Source organism: Lepidochelys olivacea (genome assembly GCF_965140295.1).
Source record: "Lepidochelys olivacea isolate rLepOli2 genome assembly, chromosome: 2".
Taxonomy (NCBI): Eukaryota; Metazoa; Chordata; order Testudines; family Cheloniidae; genus Lepidochelys; species Lepidochelys olivacea.
The window spans coordinates 14213728-14237266 of record NC_140412.1 but is presented as its reverse complement, the minus strand read 5'-3'; the positions used below and the strand labels follow the sequence as shown (position 1 = coordinate 14237266).

The 23539-nt window shown below is 39.4% G+C and overlaps 1 protein-coding gene across 3 annotated transcripts in view; it reads left to right on the top strand.

The window, feature by feature from the left end:
- KHDRBS3 (KH RNA binding domain containing, signal transduction associated 3) overlaps window positions 1-23539 on the top strand; it is a 199377-nt gene that overhangs the window by 43834 nt on the left and 132004 nt on the right. For 2 of the 3 annotated variants that reach the window (XR_014710530.1, XM_084621354.1), the window contains exon 2: window positions 15623-15741. Coding sequence is in view for 2 of the 3 variants with exons in the window: in XM_084621354.1 (XP_084477480.1) it covers window positions 15623-15741 (119 nt within the window). In the remaining variant the exon portion in view is untranslated. Of the gene's footprint in view, window positions 1-9589; window positions 9633-15622; window positions 15742-23539 lie in introns of those variants that run through there. The other variant, XM_084621355.1, reaches the window with a different exon arrangement.

Sequence of the window (23539 nt, the reverse complement as noted above, 5' to 3'; positions counted from 1 at the left end):
TCCTTGTTGCTATCATTTCAGCAAGAAGGGTTGTTGAGCTTGGGGCCATGATGGCAGACCCTCCTTTTACCACTTTCCAGAAAGATGGTGTCCTTGTGCCTGTACCCAAATTTCTGCCAAAGGTCATCTCCCAGTTTCTTGTTAATCAACCCATTCACTTACCTGCGCCCCCCGCCCCCCAATGCCGCACATCTTGGAAGAGGGCTGACAACTCCGTTCCTTTAATGTTCGTTGGGCCTTGGCCTTTTACCTGCAGAGAATGAGACTGACTAGGAAATCCCCCAGGATGGCTGTTGTAATTGCTTGACACTTAACTCTTTCAGCTATCTCTACACAGAGAATCTCCAAGTGGATTTTGGGGTGCATTACACTTTATCAGTTATCGGGACTGCATCCACAAGAGCCAGGCTTCGATCATGGCTTCCCTCCACGACATGCTGCTCCTTGACATATGTAGAGCAGCCACGTGGAGTTCAGTACACGCCTTTGCTATGCATTACGCCTTGGTGCAAGACTCCTGTGATGGATGTCTCCTTCGGCATAGCTGTCCTTCACTCCACCCTTCCATCTTCATAGTTGCACCCTCTTTTTTGAATTAGGTACTGCTTGCTAACCACCCTCTGTGGACAACAATGCGGACCATCATGTAAAGAAGAAGGTTGGTTACTTGTAGCTGAGGGTTCTTCCAAATGTGTGGCCCCTATTATTTGTATTCCACTGATCGTTTACTCATGCATACGATGTGTCCAGAGCTGGACAATTTGAAAGTAGTAGTGTCTGTTGGTCTGCATGTGCACCCTGAGTCGCCCCATGGTTTCGTCTCGGGTGATAAAGGGTGGGGCGGACTGTGACTGCCTCTCCAGTTCCTTCTCCACTGCAAATCCAAACTATCTGCAGCAGAGGAGAATGAGGAGCTGGGAAGTGGAATACAGAAAGGGATCTCTCATATTGAAGAGCCTCCAGTTACAGCTAAGTAACCTCCTCTTATTACATGATTTCCCACCCCCCCTCCACACACATTTCATATTTGTTTTTAAAAGTCTCTAAATTCTTTATTCAACAGTTCTGGGTTTTTTTGCCCATACAAGTTATACATACATTGAATGTTTTTCTCTTTTGGAATGTAATTAGAATCTTTCAAATTTAGAATCCATCTGGATTTAAGAATAACAGTCCCAGGTACATTAATAACCACCTAAAATAGTCTTTCTAAGGTATCAATTTCTCCACACACTTAAATGTATAGTATGGTACCGGTCTCCTGTTTTAACCCCACAAAAACAAACACCATCCCCCCACTCCATCCCCAAACCCACAGCCTGTACTGAACTACTTTTTAAAGCAAAAAAACCCAAGACCAGAAATGAATAGTTGAATTTTTCCTTAGACTTACCTGCCATATTCATTGTGGCTCTTACTGTTTTAAGTTTTGTGACATACTTGTAGCTAGTCAATAGGGAAAAAAAACGCTTTGTCCACTTTCACATCTAGTGATAAAATAGGGAGTTAAATGCTCTTATGCCTTTTACAGAATGTATTAGTGCAGTCATATTTCTGTCTCGTAGTGTGATAACGCCAGCAGGATAAATGTGAGAGACACTGAATCTTCGCACAAAGGAAATAGGTTTTATAATGAGTGCAGTCTGAACAGAACTAATCTCTTTCTTGGATCATTACTTCACCTAATCACAAAGCCTTTTTTAATTCAAATCCTTGCAGGGTTCTAATTGGTGACCTCCAGAGCCTGGTAATTGTATAAGAGAGCTGATCTTTTGCAGTATATCTAAATGGCCTTTGCAATTAAAAGTGAGAAATGTAGCTTAACCCTTCTGCTGATTTAGCTGAAGAGTTGACTCAGTTTTCAGTACTGAGACTTTAATAATCTACACACTTTACTCCCCCAAAAAGTCATTAGTTTAGGAAGATATTAACTTGTAGTTGTGTTAAACTTTGTCTGATAAACCCTTTGGGTCTCCAAAAATGTATGCTGACCTATTCATGGTATCTAATTTTTCAGGTCTTAAGTCATTTGATTTGTAGGCAGATTGATACAAAACTAGTCCAGTTAAAGAAGTATAATTCAGATATTGCGTCTTGTCTGTATACTTTAATTCAGATGTCCTCAAAAAAAGTATTCATAACCTTAAACTAGATTAAAGCCTATATCATTAGTATTCCCCCACACATGTTTTTATACATTGTTATAGCTTCCAGTAACCTTTAAATACCCAGATATCTTATTGCTGAGGTGTATACTTTATTATAAGTCAGATGGCTTGTACTGTTAGACTAGTTACCTTTATCTGTCTGAGATTAACCTTTAAATACAACTTTAAAAGTGTAACTATCTATATTCCTCTTATGCCATAAACAGGAGTTTGCAATGCAATGTAAAAGTACTGCAAGTAATGTGTGTACATAGGGGAAATGAATGAGAATACTAAAGTGGTTTGCTTCCAGGGTTCATCTTCTGCATGGTTCTTAATATTTGATTTGAGTTCTTCAGCTTCAATGTAATATAGTAATTTTTATAGAATATGTTTTGTTTTCAGTTTGATCCATGTACCAGCCAGTATAAATCAGGAAGTGCCAAAAAAACATGCTTCTCCATTTACATGTAATCTAAGTAGTGTTAAAAGTTCAGTTTCCTACCACTTGTGTGTTGTAGAATATTTTTTCCACTAAAGAGAGTGGTTGCTGGTCTGAAAAGAAACCGTTCAGTCACCAATATAAGTATTTCGGGTAAGGAATATTTTAAAGCAAGATCACAGTGACTGAAGACCTGTTATCTTCATATCTTCCTTCGCTTAGTATCTAGAGTGTTTGTCTTGTATATAGTTCTACACATAGTAGGTATAAGTTTACATTATAACAATCTCTTTAGTGTGGGACCACCGGTGCCAGCTTGGTGCCCCATTCTCCTTGCTTCAAGGCCTGCCGTTCATGTAACAGGTCTGTGCCAGTGAGTGACCCTCATCCCAGTTGCATTAAGGTGCATTTGAGTGACAAATGTCACATTTGTAGGGAGGTCAAACTCTGTTTTGAAAAAAGAACAGGGCTGCCAGACTTAAGTATCTGCTCAGAGTCTGTACTTGATCCACCATTGGAACCCACCTGCTTTAAATGGGTACTGAGCACTTCAGAGGTTATAAGAAATGCTCCTCCTCCTCCTCTAAGAGTCATGAGCCAGATGTGCATCGCCAGTGTCTAAGAAGAACTTCTGTAAGTCCTAAGGAATCAGTACTGGGACCTACCACAAGGAAGGCACCGAGTCTCAAAATGACTCTCAGGTGTATCCTAAAAAGTTGCACCCTCTGGAGCAATCCTATGAACCACAAAGGATTGACTCCAGAACCCAGGAAGGGTCCATTGATATAAATCCCTGAAGCATCAATGCACCTCTTGGAACCACAGATTCAAGACTCCTTCTGGTGCTGTTGACACCCGAGGTGTTTGAGGCAGATAGGAAGTAACTTGACCTCTTCTGTGATTCAAGAGCCTTGCATGGTACTGACATTGGAACCACGTGCTCCTGCAGTCTCAATTCTAGCCCCAGAGCATCGATCAGTACTGACTTCTTCTACTCATGTGGCACCTCTGTGGAAGACTGAGTCTAGAAGCAAGCCAGCAATGATTTTGCCAGTACCCCCATCTCAAGACCTACAGGTTCAGTTCCTGTGTGGTCAGAGGAATCAGAGTTGTAGGACTGGAATGGACCTTGAGAGGTTTTCTAGTCCAGTCCCCTGCACTCATGACAAGATTAAGTATTATCGGACCATCCCTCTCTAACCTGTTTTTACAAATCTCCAGTGTTTGGAGATTCCACAATCACCCTAAGCAATTTATTCCAGTGCTTAACTACCTGGACAGTAAGGACGTTTTTCCTAATATCCAATCTAAACTGCCCTTACTGCAATTTAAGCCCATTGCTTCTTGTCCTATCCTCAGAGATTAACTAGAACAATTTTTTTCCCTCGTCCTTGTATGTACCCTTTTATGTACTTAAACTGTTAGCATGTCCTCTCTCAGTCTGTGCTTCTCCACACTAAACAAACCCAGTTTCTTAAATCTTCCCTCATAGGTAAAGTTTTCTAGACCTTTAGTAATTTTTGTTGCTCTTCTTCTCTAGACTTCTCCGATTTGTCCACATCTTTCCTGAAATGTGGCACCCAGAACTGGACACCAGTACTCCAGTTGAGGCCTAATCAGCATGGAGTAGAGTAGAAGAATTACTACTTGTTTTGCTTACAACACTCCTGCTAATACATCCCAGAATAACGTTCACTTTTTTTGCAGCAGTGTTGCACTGACTCATATTTAGCTTGTGATCCACTATGACTCCCAGATCCCTTTCTGCAATACCCCTTCCTAGGCAGTCATTTCCTATTTTGTATGTGTGCAGCTGGTTGTTTATTACTAAGTGGAGTACTTTGCATTTGTTCTAACTGAACTTCATCCTATTTACTTCAGACCATTTTTTCCAGTTTGTCCAGATCACTTTGAATTTTAAGCCTATCCTCCAAAGCATTCTCAACCCCTCCTAGTTTGGTATCATTGGCAAACTTTATAAGTGTGCTCTCTCTGCCATTATTAAATTATTTATGGAGATATTGAATAGACCCAGAGCCAGAACTGATCCCTGCAGGACCCCCGCCATATGCCCTTTCAGCTTGACTGTGAGCCACTGATAATTGAGTGGTTTTCCAACCGGTTATGCACACATCTTTATAATAGCTCCATCTAGGTTGTATTTCCCTAATTTGTTTGAGAAGGTCATGTGAGACGGTATCAATAGCCTTCCCCCCCATCCATAAGACTTTTTACCCTGTCAAAGAAAGCTATTGGGTTGGTTTGTCATGATTTGTTCTTGACAAATTCATGTTGAACTGTTACTTGTCACCTTATTCTCTCCTAGATGTTAGCAAATTGATTACTTAATTATTTGCTTCATTATCTTTTTGGGTACTGAAGTTGAGCTGACAGGTTTTTAATTCCCCAGGTTGTCCTTATTTATTTGCCCCTTTCCAGTCCTCTGGAATCTCTGCCATCTTCCAGATAATCCTAATGGCTCAGATATCTCCTCAGTCAGTTCCTTGAGTATTCTAGGATGTATTTCATCAGGCCCTGGTGACTTGAAGACATCTAAGTTGTCTAAATAATTTTTAAGTTGTTCTTTCCCTACTTCAGCCTCTGATCCTACTTCATTTTCATTGGCATTCTTTAAGTTAGATGTCATAGAATCATAGAATATCAGGGTTGGAAGGGACCCCAGAAGGTCATCTAGTCCAACCCCCTGCTCGAAGCAGGACCAATTCCCAGTTAAATCATCCCAGCCAGGGCTTTGTCCAATTCCTACTAAACTTTTTGCTGAAAACTGAAACAAAAAAGTCATTTAGCACTTTTTCTGTTTGTTTTTTCTCCCTTCATTGAGTAACTGGCTTATCCTTTCCTTGGATTTCCTCTTGCTTCTAATGTATTTGTAAAATGTTTTCTTGTTACTTTGTGTGTCTAGCTAGTTGACTTTCATTTTGTACCTTGGCCTTTCTAAGTCTTGTCCCTACTTACTTGTGGCATTTTGTTCATATTCTTTGTAATTTGACCTAGTTTTCACTTTTTGTAGGACTCTTTTTTTGAGCTTCAGATCATTGAAGATCTCCTGGTTAAGCCAGGTGGTCTCTTTCCATACTTTTTCTTTCCTATGTAGTGGGATCGTTTGCTTTTGTGCCCTTAATATAGTCTTTTTTTTTTTTTTTTGAAAAACTGCACTCTCTTGAACTGTTTTTTCTCCTTAGGCTTGCTTCCCATGGGATCTTGTTTACCAACTCCCTAAGTTTGCTAAAGTCTGCCTTCTTGAAATCCATTCTCTTTATTGTGCTGTTTTCCCTCCTATCATTCCTTAGAATCATGAACAACTAATCATTTCATGATCATTTTCCCCAAAGCTGCCTTTCAAATTCTTAACCAGTTCTTTCCCATTTGTCAAATCTAGAGCAGCTTCTCTCCTAGTATCTTTCTCCACCCTCTGAAATGAAAATTATCTCCAATACATTCCAAAAACTTATTGGATAATCTGTGGCTTGTTGTGTTCTTTTCCAAGCAGATGTCTGGGTCATTGAAGTCCCCCATCACCACCAAGTCCAGTGCTTTGGATGATTTTGTTTATAAAAAGCCTCATCCACCTGTTCTGCTTGGTTAGGTGTTCTGTAGTAGACCCCTACCATGATATCACCCTTGGTTTTTCCCCCATTTATCCTTATCCAGGGACTTTCAACAAGTCTGTCTCCTATTTCCATCTCAACTTAAGTCCAATTGTATACATTTTGATGTATAAGGCAACACCTCCTCCCTTTTTTCCCTGCCTGTCCTTCCTGAGCAAGCTGTACCTTTCTATACCAATATTAGAGTCCTGTGTATTATCCCATCAATTCTGTGTTGCCAGCTATGTCCGTTCTTTTTATTAACCAGTATTTCTAGTTATTCCTGCTTATTCCCCACACTTCTCACATTTAGGATGCAGACATCTAAGATACTGATTTGATTTTCTCCCTATGTTCTCTCTTGTCTCTCTTATCACTGCTATAACATTCTATGCTTCCCCCCCCCACCCAGATTCTGACCCTTCTCTTTTTGACTGACTTTCCTGGGGACTTTTGTCTTCTGCTCCCATCGAACCTAGTTTAAAGCTCTCTTCACTATGTTTGCCAGTTTGTATGCGAAGATGTTCTTCACCTTCCATGATAGCATTCCTTCTTCCTTGAACAACATCCTGTGGTCCAGGAAGCTGAAGTCCTCCTGGTGACACCATCTTCACAGTCAGGCATTCACCTCCAGGAAATGGACTCCTCATAGGACTTGGAAATTGGATCCGCTGTGTCCTGATCTGAGCTTGCCCAACAGCCCTAGTGAAGTGCTTGTCCACTGTAGTACAGTTCAGCCTCAGCATTTTAAGAGTCAGTGGCATTCTCAGAATTGGTCCCACATCCTTACTGATGGCCCTTCTGGATTCTTTGGGACTCCCTTCCACAATCCAGAACCTTTCTCCTCCCTTACCGCACCTCAAGATCAATCAGGCACTGGCAGCATTTAAAGGAAGGTCACCATCTTGTTTCGCTTTGATTTGTTGTAGTAGTTAGTTGAATTTCTAGCTATAATCTTTAATGGAGACATTTTTGTCTTGTCAGCTCTTAGATGCTTTATAGCATCTGGTCTTTTATATAGAGTTTTCATTTGAAGTCAATGATGGGTGTATAAAGAATGGAGGATTGGGCTCTTTTGTTCACTTCCGTCTGAAATAGAAACAGTTGCACTTATATAAATTATTATATGGTTGGCTGGATTTGGCACAGTGTCAAGTGAAAGTTTTCTGAACTTGAAGGTAGATAAAACTGATATTTCCTTTGGCTTCCTGTCAAGGATACATATTTGTTGCTGATCTTGCTTCTTTTAAATATTCTTTCAAGTGAATCTGTTTCGGTTTTAAACTGTAGTGTAAAACATTACTAGTATAACCACAGTATCTTCCCTATGGTTATACTAAGGCCCCAATCCTACAAAAAATTAATTGTGTAGTGTGTAGCATGGGTTCTCAAACTGGGGGTCACAACCCCTCAGAGTCGCAACGTTATTACGTGGGGGGTTGTGAGCGGTTAGAGTCCACCCCAAAACCTGCTTTGCTGCCATCATTTCTAATAGTGCTAAATATTTTTAAAGTGTTTAATTTATAAGGGGGGGGGTCACATTCAGAGGCTTGCAGTGTGAAAGGTGTCACCATTACAAAAGTTTGAGAACCACTGGTGTGTAGGCATATTGCAATCAGTTGCTTAACCTTTTTGCTAAAGTTAAAACTTTTTGAAAAAGGAAATCTAAGGCCTGTCTATCCAGGGGAAACTTTCTAATAGGTTTAAAACGGATTCAGCTAACATGATTTTAAAATTTGGTTAAAGCTAGTATAGACCCAGTTTAGTTGGCTTCAGCAGCGTGACCCATGTTTACTGAACCAGTTTCAAATGATCCTAAGAATAAGGTGGTCTTGAATCTGGTGGGGGGGGGGGATGGATGGAGTGGATTTGGATGCCTTAAATCAATGTGGTATCATGAGACCATTCAAATATATTTGTTAAAACTAACTTAAGGCCCACATTTATATATTCTATATATTATCACTTGGGTATTGATTGCAAACTGCTTTGGGGTCAGTGGACAGAAGATATTTTTAAAAGTACTTATTTTGTGTCTGGATCTGATCCTAAAGATCAGAAATGTGGGGCTGGACCAGTTCAGTTATAATTACTGTTTCTTCAGTACTTCCTTACGCTGTTGACTATCCTATTCTCTTGTCCATTTTAGATTGTTCAGTCAAGTCCGTTGCTATAACTTGTCAACAAACTTTCAGTCATTTCCTTTTAGAAGCTCTGAATTCATACTATTCTAAAAAGGAAAAAAAGTACTAGCCCTGCTGACTTTTTACATTACGTAAAGTAATTAGGTTTTGTGCAAAAGAAGTTTGGTGAAGAGTCTTGTATTTTATGGCCACTGTACCTGTTTGAAAATAATGATGTGGTTTCTTGTCTCCCTTTTCCAGGCTTGCAGATACAAAAATTGTTCTCAGTTATTTTTGTTATTCATAATTGAGCTGTAAGCACAGCATCAGTAGTTTCAGAAAACCTAGACATAAGTAGAGACTGCATGAAAACTTCAGTGTATTGCTGTAAGAACATCCCTTTTAGATTAGGAAATGCATTTTTAGCTCTCATCCTTGCATCTGTCATGTTGAAAAAAATAGCCCTCCTAGTCGGAGAAACCATCTTTTTGGATCTTGTTTAGGAGCTATAATCTCAGTGAGCTGGAAAACATTGCATCGGGAATTCAGTTTTGTGCAACATCGTTTGACACAACAGCCCACAAAAGAACAGACTATAGCAATACCTACTTCAGATTTGAGTTTGACATTTTGGCCTCAGACTAAGGATGATGACAATTAAACAGATAAAGGCAGATATGCAGTACTTAAAAGCCTAAGCAATACCATTTAAATTGGAAATAACATGCCTGACTATTGTAGTTCTCTGATAGGAAGATTAATTCTAGTTTGGGATTAAAGTTAAAGAAGTCTACTTTGCCATTATCTAATATATTCATTAATGTTGTATTGTGTCATATGGGTTAATCGGCAAGCAATCATTGCTTAGCCTTCTCTGCTGTGGATAAAAAAAACCACGTAATTATTCATTCAGCCGAATTCCTAGACGAATGCAAATGCTACATCTATGGCCTGAGAACATGGGATTTTAATCCCTTGGCATTATCAGAAGCGTTAATCACATGTTCATTTATTATTTCTGAACAAGGAGACTGCACTGTCCCACAAAGCCGAGTAGTACAGAATGTAATCTCGGGATTAGGGAAAGCAAATCCTCCTATCTGTTCGACCTTGAAAATCTGATTGGATTTGCTCTTTGGACTGGCATAGTTTTCCCCAATTAAGTTAAGCTTGATATACATGAATATTTGTCAAATGAGTCTTGTATATCTTATGAGTGTATACTCTGATGCTAAAACTTTTGGTGTTCATGCTTTCCTGAAAGGGGGTTGGAAGTAGGAAGAAATGAGCAGAAAGAGAAGAAAAGATAGAGGTAAAAAATAAATTGGCTCTGCAATGCATAATAATTTTTTCTGTGTTTCTTTAGTGTTACAACAGCCAACAGGACACTGCTGTAGGGTTTTTTTTTAAATGCTCTTTCAGAATCCAATTCAATTTTATGATAACATGAACTAGCACAAATCTTGGAACAGCAGTTTATTATTATTCTGTTAAAACAGAGTAATAGGAGAAGTCTTGTGTGTTTTTGTTTTTAGTACTAACATTGTGACTATTGGGGGAAGGTTTATTATTACTGGAAGAAGAGTAATTCATTTTAGGAAAAAAAAGCCTGACTATGGCAATTTTTAAAAGAACATCTGTTATTTACCAGCAAGTTATGAGTGGCCCTTTAAGGATTTACAAAATAGTTGTATTGAGGCTAAGAAAAAGCTTGAAAAACCATTGGGAAAGCAAGACATGTAGGATAGGTCAAATGGCTGGTCAATAAAATGTACATTGATATGCCTTGCTCTGGACAGAAATGCTAATATTCAGATGAATCAATGAATTTTCACTTATCTGTGATACATATTTTGAATTAACTAATTATCTATCATTGGTGAATGAATACAATATCTTAAAGCTACCTGTTTTTATAGCATTTTATGTCCCAGATAATACATATTTTTACTAATATCAACTTAAATCTAATTTAGAAATTTAAAATATTTGAAGTAGGACAAATTACAATAAAATTACATGTAAACAAATATTAAGTGGATTGATTGTCCTTAAAGTGAGGTACTTAAGAACACTGAGTTCATATATATTCATTACTCTTTATTTTGTAGAGTAAAATCTCATTTTAAGAGAATAGCATATTTTACAGTGTGCTCATGATGGTAGGCAACTAATCCCAATGTCTATTGAATAGCGCACATAGGCATCGTGGGAGCTTTTATTTTACTTATCCAATGTATCTTAATTCTGTAAGCAGCTCTTGGTCAGACTGCTGATTATCTTCAGTTGTGTGACTTTTTTGTTCTTTGCTATCAGTGTACATAAAAGCCTAGAGTGAACCACCATTCATTGCAAAAGTAGATTTTAAAGTTTTATTAAAAGTCCTTTCTGATTTGGTTTAGAACTAGTTAAATTTGCTTGTTGCCCTGGGAAAAGAGGAATAAATCTTAAGTCATCTGTTCAATTGAGTGCAACAGTGCATGACTTCAGCTTTAATTAGTAGAAGAAAACAAACCTCAGTTTTTATTTGGTTATGCTGAGATGAGAAACCTTTTTAATAAGAAAAACGTGACTGTTTACAGGTTAGCTCACCTGCAGAGATAAACAATGCCAGATAATTTCTTTTCTAGTAAATTTACTTTAATTCATAGAATAAGTTATGTGTTTCTTACATATAATCTATTAATACGTTAGTTTCATAATCAGAAGTCACTGCAAATTTAACTTACTCCTGCACAGTACGTGCCCAGAAGTCTCAATTTTGAGTGGCGCTTTTATCTCCGTGAAACAAAATAAAACAAGTAAAAGTGTACATTGGAAACTTTTTTGTTTTACTTTCCACCTCTATGCAATTTCTAGTAAAAATTGTTATACAAAGGATGGGAAATAATGAAATCTGAGGCTTATATATTTCTATTATTGTAGTTAATTTGTTTCAATCACAGGCAATAAATACATAGGCAAAAGATTATATTACAAACAATTAATATACAACGTGTTGTGATCTTTCATGAGATGTTATGTCAGTAAAATGGGACCAGTGTTGAATAACCAAAGTCTTTTAAATGATAAAGCTTTGGGTTTATCTGGAGTCTATATATCTTTAGTATGTTGTCTTTTGATGTTGCAATTAACACACACATTTTCTCCCACTTTTTCCATATTAAATATTGCAGAATTTATTTTAATTGAGTAAACAGCCTCTTAAAAAGTTTTGTAATATGCTGACCTTATTAGCTGAGCGATATATAACATAGATGATTATAATCAAGTTTACCTTGCTTGGAAAAAGGCATTCTAGCTAGTTTAGTATTTTAGACAGTACTACACTTGACATGTGAACTGGAGATATAAATCTATAAAAAGGAAAAGCTTTATAACTTTAAATGGATCATTAAACTTCAATCTTTGTATAACCTAAATTCCTAACTGTTGTAGATACACACTCTTGTCAATTTCACCTGAAAGTAAATTTCAAGCTAACTTTACATTTGACTCAGTTGTCAAAATGCACTAGGACTTTAAAATTAAAGAGATGGCCAACAGATATTTGTGACATCTAAAAATAGTTTTGGTTTTATTTTTGCATTTATTAACTTTGAAATTTATTTCAGTAGCCAAACTTTAGAAGCACACCCTACCAGAAACTTTTTTATCTTCATTTGTGAATCCTGTTTTTGTTTAATTTGTAGGGTCATAGGAAATACATACTCCTGCTTATTATCTGTATTAATTTCTTACTTTTTGTTTGCTGTGTGAAAGTCTATCCTAAAAATAAAAACAGTTAAATTTCAGTAGTGAGGAAAAATGTGAGCTGATTGATCTGTTAGCTGTCCCTCAAATTTTATTGCAGTGATGAACAAGAATGACTTGGTATTCATTAAAATCAATTACTAATGATCCAAAGCTGCCTATTTACCAGTAGGAATAGATTTGTCGATGAGCTAGTTTTAGTTCCTTCTAAATTTTTTTCTGCTAGCAGTGAAGGAGACAAATTAGTTTGTGAGAGCATACCTTGAAGACACTCTGGTTCTCTTAGTCATTTTTTAAATAATTCAGAGTTTTGTGTCGACCCAAAGCAAAAATGTGGGGAATAAACAAGACTCTGTTCCTGCATGACTGATGTCATTAGAAGCTTTGCTATTTAATTCAGTGGGTGTAGGATCAAGCCTACGTTGAATAAACTTTTAACAGGTGTTTCAATAAATTTTGTTCCTGTTGACAAAGGGCTGTTATAGGTTCAACAAGGACAAGTGCAGAGTCCTGCACTTAAGACGGAAGAATCCCGTGCACCACTACAGACTAGGGACTAAATGGCTCGGCAGCAGTTCTGCAGAAAAGGACCGAGGGGTTACAGTGGACGAGAAGCTGGATATGAGTCAACAGTGTGCCCTTGTTGCCAAGAAGGCAATGGCATTTTGGGATGTATAAGTAAAGGCATTGCCAACAGATCGAGGGACGTGATCGTTCCCCTCTGCTCGACATTGGTGAGGCCTCATCTGGAGTACTGTGTCCAGTTTTGGGCCCCACACTACAAGAAGGATGTGGAAAAATTGGAAAGAGTCCAGCAGAGGGCAACAAAAATGATTAGGGGATTGGAACACATGAGTTATGAGGAGAGGCTGAGGGAACTGGGATTGTTTAGTCTGCAGAAGAGAAGAACGAGGGGGGATTTGATAGCTGTTTTCAACTACCTGAAAGGGGGTTCCAAAGAGGATGGCTCTAGACTGTTCTCAGTGGTAGCAGATGACAGAACAAGGAGTAGCGGTATCAAGTTGCAGTGGGGAAGGTTTAGGTTGGATAGTAGGAAAAACTTTTTCACTAGGAGGGTGGTGAAACATTGGAATGCGTTATCTAGGGAGGTAGTGGAATCTCCTTCCTTAGATATTTTTAAGGTCAGGCTTGACAAAGCCCTAGCTGGGATGATTTAGTTGGGGATTGGTCCTGCTTTGAGCAGGGGGTTGGACTAGATGACCTCCTGAGGTCCCTTCCAACCCTGATATTCTATGATTCTTGTCTACACTACCCACCGAATTGGCAAGCAGCGATCGATGCAGCAGGGGTCGATTAAATTGACCGCTGAGCACTCTCCTGTCAACTCCAGTACTCCACCAGAATGAGGCGCACAAGCGGAGTCTATGGGAGAGCATCAGCTGTATACTTACCGCACTGAAGGCACAGTGGTAAATAGATCTAAGTACGTCAACTTCAGCTAGGCTATTCACGCAACTTCAGCTACGTGATTTTTAGATTATACTACTGCGCAGTAGTATAGACAAGCCTAAACAAAAGTTATGGTAATTGCCATCAGTTTGCAGAGCGGTTTACTGACAAAGGCCCCTGATCTTTTAATATGACATCATGGGGGAGGGGGACCCTATGCCTGTATGGAGCACTTCTAAAATCAGCTGGGCTCTGTGTGGGCACAGGACTCCACATCTGGTTAACATATTGCAGGATCAGGGTTTAGGGCTCTAGTACTGCAAAGATTTAAGCATATGCAAAGCTTTACTCTTTGTTTTAAAGGAGACTGTGTTAAAGTAATGTGGAAAACGTAATGAGAGACCATAGATGTGGATGCGGAAATAACATTCTCAGGATGTTCAAAAGTATGAAGAGTGAATGTGTTTCTAACCATCATCCACAGGAATGTTATCATCTGTACATTAACTTCAGTCCTAGACTTTTGGACTTGGCATGTGGTTATTTGTTTTGGTAGTTTGTAGCTTTAAACATTGGAAAGACTGTTTTTACTTCATCTGGAGGCTAACAGTAATGTGTGTAAGTAGATGTCAAACATATACAGTGGAGAATTATAACTCCTTTACAACTCTTGTTAAAATGTATGTTGAGAATAGGGAGTGAATTATGGAGGGAGAAGAGAATTTAAATACAAATAAACTATATACAATATTGTAATGGGGCACTCACCTCAAGTATCCACTAGCAGGAAGGTGTGGTACTGTAATTGTTTCCCCTACTTCTGGAGCCCGCTGTTGGTTGCCAACCTCACTAAGCTGGTCTTCAGTGGTTCGACCCTCTGGCGAAGTCACACCATCAAAATGGAGCCCTTTTGGGGTAGCAAAGCATTTGCCAAACTGTCTTCACCAGGTTTCAGAGCAGCAGCTGTGTTAGTCTGTATTCACAAAGAGAAAAGGAGTACTTGTGGCACCTTAGAGACTAACAAATTTATTTGAGCATAAGCTTTCGTGAGCTACAGTTCACTTCATCGGATGCATTCACCAGGGTCTTCACCTCCTATCTTTGGGCCCTTTAAATCCAGCTCTTCTCTCATGCTTCTAAAGGATCCTTGTCCCCTTCTTGGGGGCTTAGGCCACTTTGACAGTGGCTGGTATGGGAACCTGGGTCCACCCGCTACTTCAAGTTCCAATGCAGGCAGACACAGATACTGCTTCATTTAATTAGTTGCTGTTACAGTCCCTGGGCCTCTTCCCACCTGATCCCTTTACATCTACCTGTTTACCTTAGGGTTAGAGTTCTCAGGTCCTCTCACTCCCAGATTTAGTGCAAACAGCCCATCAAGATCTTCTGGCCAGAACGGAGTACCCTCTAGCACTAGCCAGGAACTGACCAGCTAAGGCCCTGCAGCGTCTTTTAGCTGAGCTTGCTGAGTTCGGATTGTCTGCTTCCACAAGGCCTCTAGGCAGGCCTGGAGGACCCACCTTTGCCACCCTTTTCTAGGGCGGGGTGTAGTAGGCATACAGCCAAGGAAAGTCCAGGTACATTCCATCACATATATATAAATAAAAATTAAAGCACTTTAAAGAGGTTTTTTTTCCAAATCAACTGTTTTGTGCTTAAGCTACAAGATTTGTTTTCTTAATTCAAGGGTTTTATAAAATCAAATAGAAATGTTCTCATGAGCGCTTGAGTTTTCATTGAATGATTTCCTTTTATTTAAAACTTGAAGTTTTGGAAGCTGAAACATGCAACGGCATAAGGCAAATGCAGGAGAGCCCCCTAAAATGGTAGTTCAGACATTTCATTGTCCAAGCTGAGTAACTTCTAAGTCTTATAAATGATTCAGTGTGTGGTATAAATTATATTTTCTTAAATGTCAGTTGTAGTCCAAAGTGCTGATAGTAACAGATAAAGTATTTTAAAAAATTACCTTGACTCAAATATGTGGCTGTAGATTGCAGCCTAGGAGAGAAGTCAGTCTATTTTACAAGTTACACCCTGGTTTTGGAATTTTTGCTGCTATAAGTTATTCCTCTACTTGGGAACATGATATCCAGTTTAAAAAAAATCAGTAACAGATTTTTGTACTTTTCTTTCCAGAAATTGAGAAATTCCAAAAAGGGGAAGGAAAGGAAGAAGAAAAGTATATTGATGTAGTGATAAATAAAAATATGAAGCTGGGGCAGAAAGTATTAATTCCAGTAAAACAATTCCCTAAGGTAAGTTAATTTGTTAGTAATTTAAAATTGGATCTTTGTAAGAATGTGATAGCAAAATATATTCAGTTGTTTAAGCAACAAAAGATTGTTCCTAAACCTAAGACAGTATTATCTACTATTGCTCATGCTAGTCTATAGTTTATATTATATAGGTCTTATACGAGCTTCCTCACCATACTGCTCCAGATACATTTTCTGTGAACTGTAGATTTAAAGCTGTACCTATGCCTACCTGTGTGAAGGGAAGGCTACTTGTAACCCTCATTTCAAGCAGTAGAAAAAAGAAATATTTGTTTGTAGTACATTGAAACTATCACATAACCAAAACCTCGAAGATATTGCAGCTGTTCTGTAACCTCTAATAATAAAAAAAGGAATAAAAAATACTTATCGTGACTTTAATCCATAGATCTCAAAGTAATTTTCAAAAGTAGGTAAGCATTATTATCCTGTTTTTTGCAGGTGGGGAGTCCAAGGACACACAAAGTGAAGTGACTTGCTTAAGGCTGCACAATGATTAGGTGGCAGAGCTGGGATTAGAACTTGGGCGTGCTGTCTCCTGGTCCTTTATACCACCCACTGGATATTGTTGCCTAGGTGGTTAACAAAATGATGCTAATAAATTAATATCAAATCCCACAAATGTAGGGCTGGAAGAGGTTTGGATAGGTCAACTAGTCCAACTCTGCTCTGAGACAGGACCAAGTCTGAGGCTGTTCTAGATTTGATTTTGACAAATAGGGAGGAACTGGTTGAGAATTTGAAAGTGGAAGTCAACTTGGGTGAAAGTGATCGTGGAATGGTAGGAGGGAGAACAGCACAATGGATTTCCAGAAGGCAGACTTTAGCAAACTCAGGGAGTTGGTAGGTAACATCCCATGGGAAGCATGTCTAAGGGGAAAAACAATTGAAGGCAGTTGGCAGTTTTTCAAAGGCTATTGTGCCCTTAATAATATCTCTATCTTTCCTATGCAGTGGGATAGTTTGAAGTATGGCAAGAGACCACCTGGCTTAACCAGGAGATCTTCAATGATCTAAAACTCAGAGTCCTACAAAAAGTGGAAACTTGGTCAGATTACAAAGGATGAATATAAACAACACAAGTATGTAGGGACAAAATTAGAAAAGCCAAGACACAAAATGAGATCAAACTAGCGAGGGACATTAAAAGGAAACAAGAAAAAAAATTCTACAAATACATTAGAAGCAAGAGGAAGACCAAGGACAGAGTAGGTCCATTACACAATGGGGTAGGGGGGAGACTACAACAGAAAATGTGGAAATGGCAGAGGTGCTTAATTGCTTTTGTTTCGGTTTTCACCAAGAAGATTGATGACGATTGGATGTCTAACAGTGAATACCAGTGAAAATGAGGTAGGATCAGAGTCTAAAGAAAGAACAAGTACAAAATTATTTAGACAAGTTAGATGTCTTCAGATCACCAGGCCCTGATGAAATGCATCCTAGAATACTCAAGGAGCTGACTCAGGAGATATCTGAGCCATTAGCAATTATCTTTGAAAAGACAGGGGACATTCCAGAAAGTGCCAATCTATAAAAAGGGAAGTACAGACAACCCAGGGAATTAGACCAATCAGCTTAAGTTTAGTACCCGGAAAGATAATGGAGAAAATAATTAAGCAATCAATTTGTAAACATCTAGAAGAGAATAAGGTGATAAATAAGTCAGCATGGATTTGTCAAGAACAAATCATGTCAAACCAAACTGATACCCTGTCAAAGAAAGCTAACAAGCCTTGTGGATAGGGGGCGCACAATAGATGTGATAGATCTTGACTTTAAGACTTTTGATATTATCTTGCATGACCGTCTCATAAACAAACTATGGAAATACAGCCTATATGGAGCTACAATAAGGTTGGAAAATCGTTCCCAGAGTAGTTATCAGTGGTTCACAGTCATGCCGGAAAGGCATAACGAGTGGGGACCCACAGGGAATGGTTCTGGGTCCGGTTCTGTTCAATATCTTCATCAGGGATTTAGATAATGGCATAGAGCATACACTTATAAAGTTTGTGGACGATACCAAGCTGGAAGGAGTTGCAAGTGCTTTGGATGACAGGATTAAAATTCAAAATGATCTGGACAAACTGGAGAAATGATCTGAAGTAAATAGGATGAAATTCAATAAGGACAAATGTGAAATACTCCACTTAGGAAGGAACAATCAGTTGTACACCTACAAAATGGGAAATGACTGCCTAGGAAGGAGTACTGCGGAAAGGGATCTGGGGGTCATAGTGAATCACAAGCTAAATATGAGTCAAGAGTGTAATGCGGTTGCAAAAAAAAGCAAACATCATTCTGGGATGTATTAGCAGGAGTATTGTAAGCAAGAGACAAGAAGTAATTCTTCCGCTCTACTCTGCGCTGATTAGTCTTCAACTGGGGTATTGTGTCCAGTTCTGGGCTCCACATTTTCAGGAAAGATGTGGACAAACTGGAGAAAGTGATTAAAGGTCTAGAAAATATGACCTGTGAGGGAAGATTGAAAAAATTTGCTTTGTTTAGTCTGGAGAAGAAGACTGAGAGGGGACATACATTTTAAAGTATGTAAAATGTTGTTACATCGAGGAGGAAGAAAAATTGTTCTTAACCTCTGAGGATAGGACAAGAAGCAATGGGCTTAAATTGCAGCATGGGTGGTTTAGGTTGGACATTAGGAAAAACTTCCTAACTGTCTGTCAGAGTAGTTAAGCACTGGAATAAAATGCCTGGGGAAGTTGTGGAATCTCATCATTGGGGATTTTTAAGAGCAGGTTGGACAAACACCTGACAGGGATGGTCTAGATAATACTTAGTCCTGCCTTGAGTGCAAGGAACTGGACTAGATTACCTCTTGAGGTCCCTTCCGGTTCTGTGATTCTAAGTATACATAGACCATCCCTGACAGGTGTTTGTTTAACCTGTTGTTAAAAACCTTCAGTCACAGGGAAGCCTATTCCAGTGCTTAACTATTTGGATGGTTAAGAAAAAATGTCTAACATCTAACTTAAATGTCCCTTACCGAAGACTAAACTAATTACTGATTGTCTTTCCTTCCGTGGACATGTCGAACAATTTATCACTGTCCTCTTTATAAGAGACCTTAACATATTTGAAAACTTATCAGGTTCCCCATCAGTCGTCTTTTCTCAAGACTAAACATGACCAGTTTTTTTAAAATCTTTCCTCATATGTGTGGTTTTCTAAACCACTTATCATGTATGTTGCTCTCGTCTGGACTCTCTCTCCAGTTTGTCAAAATCTTACTCAAGTTGTGGCGCCCAAAGCGAGATACAGGTCTCCAGCTGAGGCCTTAGTGGCTCCAAGTAGAGCAGGACAGTTACCTCCTGGAATTATATTCACCTTTTTGCACCTGCATCACATTGTTGGCTCTCGCTCAATTTGTGATCCACTATAACCCCCAGATCTTTTTCAACTGGCTAGCCAGTTATTGCTAATTTTGTATTCATGTATTTGATTTTTTTTTCATTCTGACCTGTAGTACTCTGCATTATGGACAGCATATACTGGTTTTACTTCAAAGATCTGAATTTCCTATTACGATGTCTAGATGTGGATAAGTTTCAGAGTAACAGCCGTGTTAGTCTGTATTCGCAAAAAGAAAAGGAGTACTTGTGGCACCTTAGAGACTAACCAATTTATTTGAGCATGAGCTTTCGTGAGCTACAGCTCACTTCATCGGATGCATACTGTGGAAAGTGTAGAAGACCTTTTTATACACACAAAGCATGAAAAAATACCTCCCCCCCCACCCCACTCTCCTGCTGGTAATAGCTTATCTAAAGTGACCACTCTCCTTACAATGTGTATGATAATCAAGGTGGGCCATTTCCAGCACAAATCCAGGGTTTAACAAGAACGTCGGAGGGGGGAGGGTTAGGAAAAAACAAGGGGAAATAGGTTACCTTGCATAATGACTTAGGTTACCTTGCATAATGACTTAGCCACTCCCAGTCTCTATTCAAGTCTAAGTCATTATGCAAGGTAACCTATTTCCCCTTGTTTTTTCCTACCCCCCGACGTTCTTGTTAAACCTTGGATTTGTGCTGGAAATGGCCCACCTTGATTATCATACACATTGTAAGGAGAGTGGTCACTTTAGATAAGCTATTACCAGCAGGAGAGTGGGGTGGGGGGAGGTATTTTTTCATGCTTTGTGTGTATAAAAAGATCTTCTACGCTTTCCACAGTATGCATCCGATGAAGTGAGCTGTAGCTCACGAAAGCTTATGCTCAAATAAATTGGTTAGTCTAAGGTGCCACACAGTACTCCTTTTCTAGATGCGGTTAAAACCACTAAAATCCTAGGGACTGTCAGCTTTTAAGTAAAGCATGTCTATACAGAGAGTTAGTACGTGGCAAACTGTGGTGTAAATTGACAGTGTTGCAGCATGCTGTGCATTAACAGGTCATGTGAGCCCTGCTACTGCATGCTAAAAGATGTGTAGTGCACTTGGACCTATTGCTGTTTTAGCTTTCTGCGCACTAACAGTCCGTATCGAAAAGCCCTAAGTGATTTTTGTCCTTACTTCATGAAACCCCTCTCCTCCATTATATTTTGCTTATTGTACTACATTATTTTTCTTAGCCAGTCTCTGTTTGTGTTGATGTTGGTATGAAATAGAAAGTTGTCAGTGATTTATATTTAATATAGATTCTGTTTTTGGGTGATCAAGTCTTTGTTATGAATGCAGATAAGATGCAGAATGCCATTTTGTTACCAGCCTAACTTTTTTGAGTAGCCTGCAGAGAGAACCGTTGCTTGGAGATGGTGTGATTTTAATGGTTTACACCAGTGAGTGCCTAAAATAGGGATGATTCTGCGCCGAATAATTGAGCATGAAGGTTTCGAGTCAACCCTGTGTAAAAGTTAATAGTCCTGCCAACAGTTGTAACAAAAAGCTTTCACGTTGCTGTCAGTTAATAGACTGAGCAAGAGAAAACTCTAAGTACCTGCCCCTCTAGACCTGTAAAAAGAAGGAAAAAAAAAAAGGCAGATGGCATTTTGGGACATTGATGCTGACTCTGCCCTTTGAGCCTCTCTGTCTCAGGCAAAAATGCAATTTAAGAAATACACTAAAAATTATTTAGCTTAAACTATATTTCTACTTCCTAACTAACCTTTTTTCATGCTTTAATCAGTATAATGTTGTTGAAGGGTGTTCTGTCCACTTCATTTACTAACTGACCCTCTGACATAAATATAAAGGGAAGGGTAACCACCTTTCTGTATACAATGCTATAAAATCCCTCCTGGCCAGAGGCAAAATCCTTTCACCTGGAAAGGGTTAAGAAGCTAAGGTAACTTCACTGGCACCTGACCCAAAATGACCAATGAGGGGACAAGATACTTTCAAATCTGGAGGGGGGGAAAAGGCTTTTGTCTATCTGTGAGATACCTTTACCGGGAACAGATCAAGGATGCAAGCCCTCCAACTTCTGTAAAAGTTAGTAAGAAATCTGGCTAGAAAATGCGTTAGGTTTTCTTTTTTTGGCTTGTAAATTCGCTGTGCTGGAGGAAATGTGTATTTTTTGTAACTTCAGGTTTTGCCTAGAGGGAGTCTCTGTGCTTTGAATCTGATTGCCTGTGAGATTATCTTCCATTCTAATCTTAGTGTTTCTTTTATCTTTGTTCTTCTAATAAAGTTCTGATGTTTAAGAATCTGATTGGGTTTTTGGGTCTTAAAAATTCAAGGCTGGTTTGTGCTCATCTTGCTTGTTCTCAAGCCTCCCCAGGAAAGAGGGTGTAAGGGCTTGAGGGACTATTTTGGGGAAATAGGAACTCCAAGTAGTCCTTTCTCTGTTCTTTGTCTAAATCACTTGGTGGTGGCAGCATACTGTTCAAGGACAAGGCAAAGTTTGTGCCTTAGGAAAGTGTTTGTGTTTTTTTAACCTAAGCTGGTAGAAATATGCTTAGGGGGTGTCTCATGCTGGTCCCCACATCTGTACCCCACAGTTCAGAGTGGGGAAGGAACCTTGACACCCTCTCTTATTATTAAGATGTTCTCTGGACCCCTTCTAAATTATACTTTTGGCACACTCTGTTCTAGGAAAAGGAGGGATCCCCCATTATTCCATTTTGAGTAAAGTTCTGAGCAATGTATCTTAATAAGAGTTTGGTGCTCAGGCTTTTTATACAATGAATGGAGGAAGATAGGCACCTAAGAATGGGATTCACAAAATTCAGCACACTAATAGCCAATGGAAGATGCTAAGGATAAGAATGTGTCCTGATCCCTGCCCCTCTCGGGGGTTTGATGCCTGAGTCTGGGCTTCAGGGAGCTGTGAACCCTTACTTGAAGTTAAGTTCCTAAGGTCGGTCTTACAAGGGAAATCCTTCTCCCACTCTGCCCACAGCTTCTTTCTTGCAACTTTTAGCCCAGCAGTTGGAGTATTCACCTGGGATCTGGGATATTCTGGTTCAAGTTCCCCCTCCACCTGAAAGGGGTAAGAGATATTGAACAAAACTTCTACCTCTTCGGGGGGTGCTCTACCCACTGGGTTGTGGGATATTTTGATGTTTGTCTCCCTCAGCCTGGCCTGTTGGAGCATGGGGATTGGATCCTGTGTTTCATATATACAGCCTTTCTTATGCATGCTGTCTCTCTGTGGCCTAAGGATTTCATTAATTATTTATCCCAAGTAGAACAGCTTCACTGGGAGAGATTGAGGAAGGGTGGCAGAGCAATGAAGTCCTCCTCTAGAGCTGAGATGTAGGTGTCTATGAAAACAAGACCTGAATCATCATCATCATTAGATTTGGCTCAGGCTCGGCTCCCCAGTCAAAGGTATAACCTGTGGCATAAGATGGGTCCCCCTAGGGCCTCTATATTAACCATAAACCAAGTACCTGTGGTACTGGCTAAATCAACAGGTCACATTTCCTCCAACACAGACTCTTCGATATTGGCACACAGCAGTACCTGACACTGGTACTGAGCTCCTGGGTACCATTATCACTGTCCCATATGTAGGAATGTTGACTGTGCCAATGCCTTCCCAGATAGAAGAGCATCGTAGCGCGCCAGAAAAAGTAACCACTGCTGCTGAGCATGTACTCCTTTTCATCTTTTATGTCTTTTCAGATAAATAGTCCTCTCCTGTGCATCCCCCTTCTCTATGGTTATTAGAGAGGAACTTAGGACACTGTTCTCTGAGCAGTAAAAGGCATGGGTCTCATAAAGAACAGGCCCCCTTGGTATACTCCCCTGGATCCAGATTCATATGGTTATCAGTCACGTCCCTACTAGGTACCCTTGGGTATACAATCCTGGTCCTACAAATGAACATTCACTCCTGCTCCCTTATAGGGTTAGATACACTGCCTCTTAAGGGTACGGTATGTTTTTTCCCAACTAGTTCAGTTGGTAAAGTCATAGATCCTAAAGAAAAAGGAGAGTGTGTCATTAGGATCACCAAAAACTTGTGGAAGAACAATTCATCCTGGCTGCAATTTTGTCACTCCTCCTGTGCCTTGTCCAGTGGATGACTTTAAGGCATTCCAAGTTTTGATGAAACACATGGCTCAGATCCTTGATACTCTGCTGGAGGTAGTGCAAGAGAAGTTGCGTAAGCTGTTAGGTATTCTATACCCTTTAATACCTTGCAGACTGGCTTGTTAATGAAGGATTGTTAAACTTGCAAGGAATTGTGGCAGACTCCAGCATCAATATTGACAACATTCAGAAGAGCAGATAGATGTACAAAGTGCCTCCCAAAAGCTTTGGATAAATCTATTCACATCTGGGGCCAGGGTTGCATGTCATGATAG